This window comes from Physcomitrium patens, chromosome 4 (assembly GCF_059467195.1).
Source record: "Physcomitrium patens ecotype Gransden chromosome 4, ASM5946719v1, whole genome shotgun sequence".
Taxonomy (NCBI): Eukaryota; Viridiplantae; Streptophyta; class Bryopsida; order Funariales; family Funariaceae; genus Physcomitrium; species Physcomitrium patens.
Genome location: NC_143413.1, coordinates 5,940,762 through 5,953,246, shown reverse-complemented (window position 1 = coordinate 5,953,246; position 12,485 = coordinate 5,940,762). Strand labels below are relative to the sequence as shown.

Below are 12,485 nucleotides of genomic sequence, written 5' to 3'. Positions count from 1 at the left end.
GATCATAAGAATTTAGAGTACTTCATGTCGGCTTGGGTTCTGAATCATCGTCAAGCTCAATAGAATATATTACTATCCAAGTTTGACTTTGTTATTACTTATCGACCTAGGAAGCAACAAAGACTATCCGATGCATTATCAAAGAGATTGTATCTAGTACCAAAGGCTAAAGAAGCAGCATTTGATCAAAACTATACAATATTATTGAAGTTGGAATGATTCAGGCTTTGCTCTCCTATAGTGCCAATTTAACTGACTTCCTCAACTAGATACGTACTGCTACTATTGGAGATTTTGTAGCCCTCGATATCACACAACTTGTGAATAATGACAAGTTGAAGGTAGAAGGAGATCTTTTATACTTTGAGGAGCGGTTGTATATTCCAAAGGGACAAGCTCAATTCCAAGTTCTCCAATCTCGACAAGACTTTCCAGCGATGGGATATTTTGGATTCAATAAAACCTTGAAACTTATTTCTCGAGATTTTTGGTGGCCTCGAATGTGGAAGGATGTCAAGAATTTTGTCCTCTCCTGTGACATTTGTTCAAGATCTAAGAATCCTTAGCATCGTCCTTATGGTCTTCTTCAGTCATTGCCTATTCCACGTCGGCCATGGTCTTCAATTTCCATGGACTTCATTACAAACCTGCCGCCATCGAATTCATTTCATAACATCTTTGTTGTACTAGATCGGCTTACAAAGATGGCACACTTTGTCCCTTGCAAGAAAATATCATCAAGCAAAGACATAGTAAGGCTCTTCTTTGATAGTATATATTGATATCATGGTTTACCAGATGATATCATGTCGAATTGAGGAATCCAATTTGTATCAAAGTTTTGGAGATCTTTTTTTGAGATATTGAAGGTGGATATCAAGCTTTCTTTGGCTTTCCATCCTCAAACTGACGGCCAAACGAAACATATGAATCAAACTTTGGAGTAGTATTTACGATACAGCATCAACTATTAGCAAGATGATTGGATTGCATATCTATCATTAGCCGAGTTTGCATATAACAACATCCTTCATGCATCGATTCAATAAACACCATTCTTTTCTAACTATGGATATCATCTGAAGCTTGATTTGTTGAGTCCATCAACTAATAACAATCCGACAGTTGAAGGATTTGTCAAACAACTATCGAAGCTTCAAACTATATTGAAGCTTCAATTGCAAACTGCCCAAGAAGCTTACAAGGCATCCGTAGATAAATTTCGAAATCATGCACCTACTTTCAAAATTGGAGATAAAGTATGGTTGCTTTGACGGAATATCAAAACCAAGCAGCCATGTGATAAGTTGGACTACCGGAGATTGGGACCATTTGTCATCCAGAAGCAAATCAATCCAATGGCATACCATTTGGGATTACCGACTGCTATGAAGGTACATCCAGTCTTTGATGTTTCTTTGTTGGAGCCTTATCGAGAGTTGTCTTTTCCTAGAAGAGTGCAATGTCCGCCACCTAGTATTGAAATTAAGAACCACGAGGAATACGAGGGAGAAAAGGTATTAGATTTGCAGCATAAGTGGAAGAAATTGGAGTACCTATTGCATTGGAGCGGCTATGATATCAATGAGTGCTCATCTGAATCAGCAAAAAAATCTTATCAATGCATCGCAAAAGGTATAAGAGTTTCATCAACGATATCCTCAAAAACCTAAGCCCTTTCGATGAAAGTTTTTCAGTGAAGTCCCTTCTCTTTGAAGTCTCTTAATCCTCGACCTTATAAAGAAGGGGGAGAAGGAACCTCTAAAAGACATAGTTAGAGACTATAAATCTATAACCTGAGTCCATTCTTCCATGTTTAGTATTTGTATTTTTCGGTCTGATATGGATAGCTAAGAGATAGATACCATACCAGTTATGTCTTCTCAATCGAGTATCTCACAAAGACGACCCCAAGATGAAGAACTGCCTATACCATGAAGATGACAGAGGATACCTAATAACAGGTTGCTAATAATTGTGTTTGCGATAGAACCTGCCTACGGTGATCTTCTCGAAGGAGTGTTTGCAGGGCATTTTCATAATAAAGACATGGAAGTTTATGCTTGGTCAAAAATTGAAGACGTAAGATACTATTATTGGTTATAAGGACCAATGAACTACTTACCGTGCGAACAACAATTGGAGTATATTGCAGATACTATGCGACAAATTTTCAACTTCTTACATTGGTACACAATAGGAGTGCTTCTCGAAGACCTCAAAACTAAAGAAGGGGGTGATGTCAAAGACATATACTAGGAAGTTGTATAAGATTTTAGAAGGTTCTAGAGAAGCTTTGTAGTTTGTAGAAGCTACTTGAGAAGTTTTCAAGCTCGTGGAAGCTGCTTGAGAAGCTTCTTAGCTTGTAGAAGCTGCTTGAGAAGCTTCTTAAGTCATAGAAGCTGCTTGAAAAGCTTCTTAACTCGTAGAAGTTGCTTGAGAAGCTTCCTAGTTTGTGGAAGCTACTTGAGAAGCTTCCTAGCTTGTAGTATATATAAGAGCCGAGACTAAGGGGATCCTCAGTCTCGACAATACATCTCTTGGAGCTCTAGCTCACTTCTCTAATGTTGTTCTTGTACTCATTTGATTAATCTAATTCTTGTCGATTCTTCTTGAGCTTCTTGTTTAGATTTGCAGTCAGTATTCTAAATTTGTGACACCTATTGAAATCTTTGAAGGATTAAGTTAAGAGCTATACTAAATAAAGTCATCCAAAGATGTTTGTTTAAACAATAAATTATAAAATAAGATAAAAACTCAGCATCTAATATGTGGCAAGAATATTATGAGATATCTTTTGTCCTAGAAAATTAAGCTCTCCATAGTTGATTCAATAGCTTGTTATTTTCTAGAAGGATTTTGATCATTTAGTAGATTCTTCTTTAGTCCAAAAATAATTCTCAATCAAATTTCTTTAATTCTAATAGCTTAGATAGATATATTCTTCACTATAATGAAATAAAAAAATAAAAAATAATTATATAATTAATAAAAAAGATGTAAAAAATTAAGTTGAATTTATTTATTTTGTAATATAATTCAATTTTTTTAAAAAAATTAAGAATTAAAGATATAATTTTTTTATAGATAAGTTAATTCTAATCTAAAAAAGATATAAGATAAAATATCAGCTAACCTATTTGTATCTAATTCTATTAATATTTTTTATTCTATTATTATTTTAGATAATAAGAATATCACATTGACAATTATTTTTATATATTTACAATAAGTTCTAACATATAATCCAATTGAAACTTATGATTGTAATTATATAAATGCTTGGTTATTGTTTTTCAAGAAATATTGTTTAATTATTCATATATTGGCTAATAAGAAAAATAATATATCTAAATAAATAATTTTTTAATATAATATTCTAATATATAAAAAAGAATTAAAAAAAAAGTAATATAAAAACTATCAATTCTTAAAAATAGTATTTTTTATATTTTATAATATTTAAAAAAAAAATTATGTAATTAGATTATGTAAAATATTTTAAAAAATCTAAATAATATTTTAATTTTTTCCAAGTATTTTTTTCTATAATAAATATATATCTATTAGAATACAAAATTTTATCTTCAAGTCTTTTTATTATGATAAAATCTCTTTTTAGTATTTCAAAAATATAATATAAAAAAAGTTACAAAATATATATATATATATATATATATATATATATATATATCTTTTAGTACAAATAATTACATGCTTATATATTTTTTTATCATTTTTATCTTATTTACTTTTAATTCTTAAATGTTAGTGATATAAAAAATTTATGTCACAGATATTTATAACTACTAGTATACTTAGTTCAATAAGTAGGAATAAATATAGCATGTAGAAGTAAATTAATATCTTATTGAAAAGCTTCTTGTCAGCTTTATAAATACAAATTTGACTTTACATGTTGTTGAATTATATGAAAATCAACCCATGAATGCACATTTATCTATGAAAAGATTTGATCTTACTTTGAAGTTGCATTTACAATCTAAAAACAATACATAAGGTGTTTAAAAATGTCTTCTTAGCAATTTGAAACAACCTAAATAAGCTTCTAATTATATCAAGTATCTCTTAATCTTAGAAAAACCTTAAGAAAATCTTATCACTTTTTAATCAATTCTAAATAAACCTTAAAAATTCTTTAAAAATCCTATTAATTCCTAAAAAAAACACAATACTTATAAAAAATCATGAATATTCTAAAATATCATAATCAAATCCTAATCAAATACTAAATAAAACCTAAAAAATTCCAATAAAACTTTAATTAAATCCTAAATAAACTCTATAGAAAATTTCAAACCTTAATAATTAATAATCATTTAACCATCAATCTTAATTTAACATATTTTTACTTCTTAATCTACTTATTGGAAACAAATAATTTTTTTGAAAATAATTAAAATTATAAATTGGAAGAAAATGCTTCTCATCTACTTTAATATTGGCCATCTTCCTTCTTCAACTTTGATGTCAATCTTCTAGCATCAATAGCTCCCTTTTTAATCATTTACTTACTCTTAAGATTTTCACAAATGTTATAAATCAAATCAACTATCATCATATAAAAAATCATTTCAATCCAACTCAGTGATTGCTTGTAATTGTAGAAAATCTCATTGCCTTTTAAAATGTAATTTCCAAGATTGTAACTCGTATCTTAATTACATTTAAATTGACCACCTTATTAACCTCTATTTGACAAAAATAAATACAAAATAACTACCTTCACAAATTTAAAACTTGATATACAAGGATTTGTTGGAAAACTTAGATAATTCATCAAAATATTATCAATTTTTTATTTAGCAAAAAACAAAGTCATCTAAATAATTTTAATTTTGCAGAGCACTTACAAAGTCTATATTTCGTCACAACTAATGCTCGACGAAATGTTATCCAATTTTCTCTTCAATTACACTTTCTAATGATCAAAAGAATAGTATGTTAGCCATAGGTGCATGAGTAGCCTTTTTTTTTTTATTATTAGTGTCTAGTATGCATGAATTTCAAAAGGTGTCATTTCATCGGAGTGCAATTTGTTGAGAGCATTAAATGTAGCTAGTGCTCTCCATCATATTTACTGTAGACTACAATAAACACTGTAGTTATAGTATTTAGAGTTAGTGGAGAAGAACTATTTATCCTCTCCCCTTTCTCTTCTTGTATACGAGACACAACCAGAACAATAGATTTTCATGTGTGGAGCTCTCTCTCCTTAGAAACCCTCTTGTGTGTATGACTTACTACTAATCTTCTGTGTGTATTACTTACTACTCCTCTTGTATCTTTCTAAACATTGTCAACACAATTCATTGCATTTGAGTTAAGAATGGAGACACAAAAAGGTTTTTTTTAGTTCAATGCACAGATATATATATATATATATATACATATACCCCTATGCAGTAGGAAATGCAATCCAGTTATCCTCACACATCAAAAGTCATGCAGGAATGGAGATAAGTAATGATAGATGCCTAATTTCCATGTGCTTCACAGTTGAACCTGATTTCCTACACTAACCTACGCCTTCTTGCAAAACCGTCACATACAGCATCTTGTAACGAATTATCAAGCGCCTTGTTTCTTCCGTGGTAGTCAAGACCAGGTGAAGCAGCATTCCTTCAGGTACACGCTGTTGTTACCGGATCAAATTCTACTTTCCTTCTTCAGAAAGAATATGAATATTCGTGATGCACGACGGTGTAACAATTCCGAACTCGAAATAGTTGGACTTGGCCCACTCCGTTGTGCATGGGTGAGATTCTCTATAGCGCTATCTCTACAACCTAAGCCACAGCCCAATTTTAGCAAATGCGAGGGTCTGAACTTAGGCCAAGCCGACAAGCTTCTCACTAACTTCCCACAACTTCTTAGCTTTCTCTGCGTCGCTAGCTTCCTGAGATAGTTCATTCTCGAACGAGCCCGACTGATTGTTCCAGCTCCAGTATACACCCGACTTGTTCATTGAGGGATCACTGACGACCTGAAGCAAGAAAAAATAACACTATTAAATAATTGCACCCGTCATGGACAAAGATACAGTGCTTTTCGGAAGTTAACAATGTCAGCTGGGTCGTGAAAGATGCTGGAAATCAAGTACTAGATGTAGAACGAACAGCAGACATGACATATTTCAAACAATGTGTGATGAATGCTCAGATGAATACTCAGATGAATGCTCAGATGAATACCTGCGCCAGTCTCCTGCCAGACTCTTCCTCTGAAACATATCCCTTCGTGATGTACTTCTGGAAGGGAGGGAAGAGGGTTCGGAATAGTGAATAATGCTCGCGGAAGAGCCCTGTTGTAGCGATACATCCAGGATACAGTGATGCGAAGGTGACACCAGTTTTCTCGTGAAACCGGCGGTGCATCTCCTGCATGGTCAACATATTGCACACCTTGCTGTCTTTGTAGGCTTTGGCACCATCAAACTCTCCCCCGTCAATCATTACAGAGGATCGTACTCCATCAAGGCCTCCAGCAAGCCCTCGGAGATCACCAAGATTGGCCTTTGGCGGTACATTTCCTGCTACAGTGTTTGTGTTTCCTGAAAAGTGAAGGAACGGCACCTTCTGTTATAAACAGAAACCGACGTCTAACACTACTCTCCAGAGAGAATTCCCTCCTTCTTCACAACCTTGAACAGCAGAAGCTGAGACAGGAGAAAGATTCAAGTAATTACATTACTGCTAGAAGGGTGCCGAGCGTATAATACCTGTAATCGAACCAACAATGATCACCCGTCTACTGTTGTTATTTTCTTTGTGCTGGATATCCTCCATGAGCAGGTTGGCCAAAAGGAAGTGGCCTAGATGGTTTGTGCCCACGCTCAGCTCAAAGCCGTCAGCAGTGTATCTGGGCTCCTTAGCAGTGGGCAAGTACACAGCAGCATTGCATACAAGTACATCCAAAGGACGACCCGATCGGCGGAAGTTGTCAACAAATTGCTTAACACTGTTCAGTGAGGACAGATCACAGTGCATCACGGTATAGTTTTCCTTAGGCATGCCCACAGACTTCGCAGCACGCTCGGCCTTCAAGAAATCTCTGCAAGCCATTATGACGTGCCATTCGCCGGAGTCGGCAAGTACCTTCGCGGTAGCAAGGCCGAGACCTGATGAGGCCCCGGTGATGATAACAGTTGACTTGGTGTCGGTTTTCTTGGATGATGTGGATGCATTCGTACTAGCCGGAGCTGCAACACTCTGAGCCCGGACAGGTTCTACTAGGGGCTGCCTTGAAGTACCCTGAAAACAAATGTATCTCAGTACACTATAAGTACACAACAACGTTTAAGGAAACTGTTGAAGGCCTCGAGACCGTGATTGCGATGCACAATTCAAATTAAGATATCGCCCCTCCAACACCTGGTAAAATTCATACTTTCGGATACTCAAGGACACAAGAACCCATACATTTTGCTAGGGGACTAAGCCTAAAACCATGGCCCGGAAGAGAACAGAAATCTCTTCAAAACTTGGAGATGAATGCGTGACTGTCTACCTAGTACTAGGGAATTGGAAATACAGCTAGAGTCGAAATTTATTCTTATGGTGACTGAAGTTCAAAAAACTTTGCTGACCAAGCGACGCCTGTGGAGCGTAACCACAGTAACTTATTTAGTTCTACAGTGGTTCAGGAGCGATTATAAATAAATAAATTACGTACCGCATTGACTGCTTTGAGAAGTGCGGAGGCATCCTTGCAAACAGAGACTTTAATTCCCACGAATGCTGATGATTGTACGCTGGCGGTGATCCCTGTGGTAGCCCTCTGCATAGAAGTCAGTCCCGGACGGGTTACCAATCAGAATTCAAAAGTCCAAGTTGCAGGCGCTCCATGTCTGGAGAACAGCATGGATGGACTCATATCGTAACACTCTCTGGGACCACTTACTGGAAAAGGTGAAAGGGGGAATAAAAGGAAAAAAGAAAAGAAAAGTAAAGAACATTGACAGTGGGTATTGTCAAATACAATGCCAAAATTCTAGGCAGTAAGGCACAAGTGTTTAGGTTCATGGCATTTAAATTCTCTCTTGACGCTGGAAATAAATGTGAATGCCAGAAAGATAGCGGTGGCCAGACTATGTGCGCAAGTGATACGTAATGAGTGCAAGTCTATCTATTCATCTTTAGACTGTGCATTGCTCAAGAAGTGCAGCTAAGAGTCGAGATTCAAGCACGACAATTCATTAAGGGAATACCAAAAATTAAAAAAAAATAAAAAAATAAAAAAAACGTGCACTATCGGAAACGTGTCCCATGTAAAACCACCCACACTGCAAGGTCTAACCTGGGGAAAATCTCAGTGCCCCTGAAGTCAAATTCGCCCAAAACCCAGTCTCAACGCACACATTTTACGTCATGTCTCTAAAATAGAAGCAGTTAAACCCTACATGTATCCTCCTAAAGACGTAAACCAACAACAGGACACGCAAAGAGCTTCACTCCTTCAAACAATCAACTCAGAGTCTTCCGCGACTGACTACCGTGCAAAAGAAACCAAACAAAAACTCACTCAAACGCAGTCCAATTCTACGGATTTCTGTTCAGTACCTCAGAGGTGAGAGCTGTGAGAGACGAAGAGACAGCAGCAGCGACGCAGGTAGCCATGGCGACGAGACACTGGCGGGGAGCTGATCGACTTCGCAAGCTCCGGAAACAAATTCATTCACGTCCGACACAGCTGAAGATCACAACGATATCTTATTTCCTTAGCGCGGGTGAAGGGGTCGCCGTTCACGGATTTAGAGGCGCATGTCATATCTATCAATTTATTATATCTCGGGGTAACCTAGATGGAACGAGATCGCCGGAATCCAAGAGACGGCAGTCGCCATTGGCCGGGGGCTCTCCTCCAGAAAGTTCCACAAGACCAGATTGAGTCCTGTGCCCTTGCAAGTCGATTAGGGTAGACAGCTTATCCAATTGGACCCCATATCCACATTTCCACCAATCACAAGCCTCGCCTTCACTGCCACCTTGGCATCACAATTGGGAACGCGCCATGACAACCACCAGTTCGGGAACAGATCTGGGAACGCTGTGGAACTCATGGTGAGGAGTGGTCGCTCCCTTTCCTCAACTTGTTTATAGGACATCATCAATTAAGAGGTGTTTTTTTAATAGAATTTGGACCTAACCCTGTCAAACTTTCTAGTTTTGCTTCGCAGTTCACACATTGTTTCATCTTCGTTGTTACTGGTTCTATGTTTGATGCAGTGAGTTCAAGTTAAATCACCTATTTTAATGCATTCTAGACAACACAAATAATAATAGTAATAATAATGGAATTAGGATTGGAAATAATTAAAACAATAAGTGTAATGAAATCCAGTAACTACTCTTTCTGTGGTCCATTCTTTGTACGGATTTTAACCATACAGATCTTTGATAGAATTTATCTCAACTTTACAGAGCTAGAATCCTAAATTCCTGATTTGTTCTTTTGATCAATTTTGGAAGAAATGACATCAAATAATTAAATGAGTGCTTGTTAACACTGCATTAAATACATTAGGAATACAACAACAAACCCCACTCAACTTCTTATAATCCCTCCTTCCCCCCTTCCACATGTGCGTAAACTTCTTTGCATCCATCACACTATTAGTATCACCACAATTAGGTGACCAAGACATTGTGGAGGCAAGCCACCTATGACCATGCCCATTAGATGTGAGATGCATTGAAATCCTCTCCGATGTATTCTCTTTGCTTATATCACCTGGGCGGAGTTTAGGGTTTTGGTTTCAAATAGAATAGCTGAAGTTATGGTTTCTAATGGAATAGCAAGTTTTTGTTTCAAGTGTTTTGTATCTATTGCATCCATTGTATTGCAGTCTCTATACTAACATAATTATATACAATGACTGAAAAAATTGTTTCAATACTAACATTTTTTTAGAAAGAATTGTGTATTATAGATAAATTATAGTAAATAATGATACATGGTTTGTATAGCAAATAAAATACTCCTCTATATCTATCAAATGAACCCAAGTTGAAAAGAATCCATTGGATAATTGCAGAGCTATGACCAATCTAATTTGGAGTAATATTGAAACAATTTTTTGAATGTGGTGTCTAATTTTTGGATTCTGTCAATTACTCAATATTACAACATTCTATCATCATCATATTTACTATGATAATATTATCACTACTCTAATGATATCATTAATACTTATTAGTAGCTATAAAAGTACCATTCTTAATCACAATTCTTAACACAGACATATTTCAAATTACTACATTCTAGGACCTTCTAGAATCTTTTGTAAATTTCTAAAACCTTTTAGATACTTATAGAATCTTCCACAATCTTTTAGAAAGTTCCATAAGATTCTTGAAGCCTTTTTAGACTTCTAAAAACTTCTATAAAAAGTACCATAGACTTTTGTAACCTTCATTATAGTATAAATATGAATCTTTGGAACTACTTTTTTTATCAATCTCATTCTTGGTTTTTAATCTTGACATATTTCTTTATCGAATTCTTGTGACCTTAGCAATTTCTTAAACAACTATGTAATCCATTCCTTGCTCTCTCTAAGACAACATCACCTCTACTCTTTTTTATTCTTAAAAATCTTATGGCCAAATTACTTATGAACTTAGCTATAATAAAACTAATATATTTAGACTAGCAAAAAAGATCACTTTTAATAAAAATAATCTTAAATTAGGCACACCAAAGAAGCTCTCTATAGTAGATGAAAGAAAAATCATTTACAAAATCAATGTTGAGAAGGCTGAAAATTTTGTTGATATTGCTAAAAATATTATTTATATTATCAATAATCTTATATAAATCCAATCCATTTGAATTACTCCATTTTAAAGAAATGGAATATGAAAGCCATTGTCGAGATAGAGAGAGTTTACCTCAAGAAAGCTCTAGGCTTCTGGCTACTACTAAATGCTCAATGAAGTCTAAGATATAAAGGTACCAAGTTTATATATATAATATATTCCCTTTTAGGCCAATTACATCAAAACACAAGCCAAGTACCAAGAAAACACCCAAATGTATGATAAAGTATCTTAAAACCTTATATATCCTTATGAGAAATGTTTTCTAAACTTCAACAGGTCATATCTCATGATCGGACCGTCCAATCAATCCTAAATTTTACATGAAGTATTGATATACTTTCAAAAAATTCCACAAAAAAAAATCAATTGTAAATTTGTTACGGATCTTGAGATATCACCAAAACCCTAATAATAACTTTAAACCCTAGCTTACATACATCTGCATGCTATTTTCTTCATATCTCATAAAATAAGTACTCAAATACCATGAAACTTTGATTTATAGCTTTTTAACCTAATAATTCACACTTACAAAAATTTTGAGCCAAAAATTCGTCCAGAAACTCAAGATATGGCTCCAACCATTACTATCAACAAAATGACTCTTTTACTACCTTTGAATTACATGTGCTGTCTTCAAATGTCTATAACTCCTTCATCTAGACTTGGAATTTGTCAAACAGTATATGTAAAGTATAGCCAAGAAAGCTTTCTCTCCAACTCCAATCGCCGATCTTTCATTACTCTTCGTATGCATATGTTATGCTTCAAAGAGTGAAAATAGGTACAAATTTGACACCTTAACTTTGAACACCTATATCTCCTTCACAAGAACTTGAAATCATTCAAACTCTTCATCCAAATTATACCTAAAACCCTGAGCTTTCTGACCCTAGCCTCCAAAGCTCGAATGACTTCGAAAGAAAAACCCTAATTCCTATTAAGGCCTCAGGCAGCCTCCTTGAAGCCTATTGGGCATGGCCTTCGACCAATAGGAATGAAGTTTTCTATTCCTTGCCTTCATCAAACCATGCCTTGCTTTCATCCCTCCCAATAAGCCTCTTATTAGTTAAGAATTTATTCTTTAGGCTCTAATCTCCTCTCAAGGCTCCATACTAAATATTTAAGTTCTATAATATTTTTTTTTTGAAATGCTAAAAGTAAAAAGATAAATTCAAAATAAAGTTTCTTAAATCCACTCTCTTTAAATTAATTTATTTAACCATTCTAATATACACCTAGTCTTATGAACATATTATATGTTCTAACTTATTTTTACATACTATAAGCTTTTACAGTATGACAACGTACTTAGAACAAAATTTTACACAAAAATACCACTATAATTCTTTTATGTGTTTGAAAGAATTTACTGCAATCCAAATTATAGATCGTGAGAAAATACCCAAAAACCACAGTGATATTACTTGACTGCCAACTTGAAAGTTGATACAAATGCTCTACGAGTGATTTTTCCTTCTCCAACCATTAATTTTAATTCAAAATTGGTGTATAGCTTAATCTTCAAGTCTTCAAATATTATGTCAAATTTTACTTTGATTTGACTAGTAGATCTTTAGATATCATAGAAATCCTACCCAATCTCAAACTGCCAACTTTTGATACCTTCTTGTATCAAAA

General features: G+C 34.7%; 1 protein-coding gene across 1 annotated transcript; it reads right to left on the bottom strand.

The window, feature by feature from the left end:
• Window positions 1-5,351: 5,351 nt before the first annotated feature.
• Window positions 5,352-8,695, bottom strand: LOC112281606 (protochlorophyllide reductase). Its single transcript, XM_024518259.3, has 5 exons — window positions 8,583-8,695; window positions 7,696-7,800; window positions 6,743-7,274; window positions 6,216-6,574; window positions 5,352-6,007 (listed from the first exon to the last, which is right to left on the bottom strand). The coding sequence occupies exons 1-5, from the start codon at window positions 8,637-8,639 to the stop codon at window positions 5,852-5,854; spliced, it is 1,209 nt and encodes a 402-aa protein (XP_024374027.1). The 5' UTR covers window positions 8,640-8,695; the 3' UTR covers window positions 5,352-5,851.
• Window positions 8,696-12,485: the final 3,790 nt, after the last annotated feature.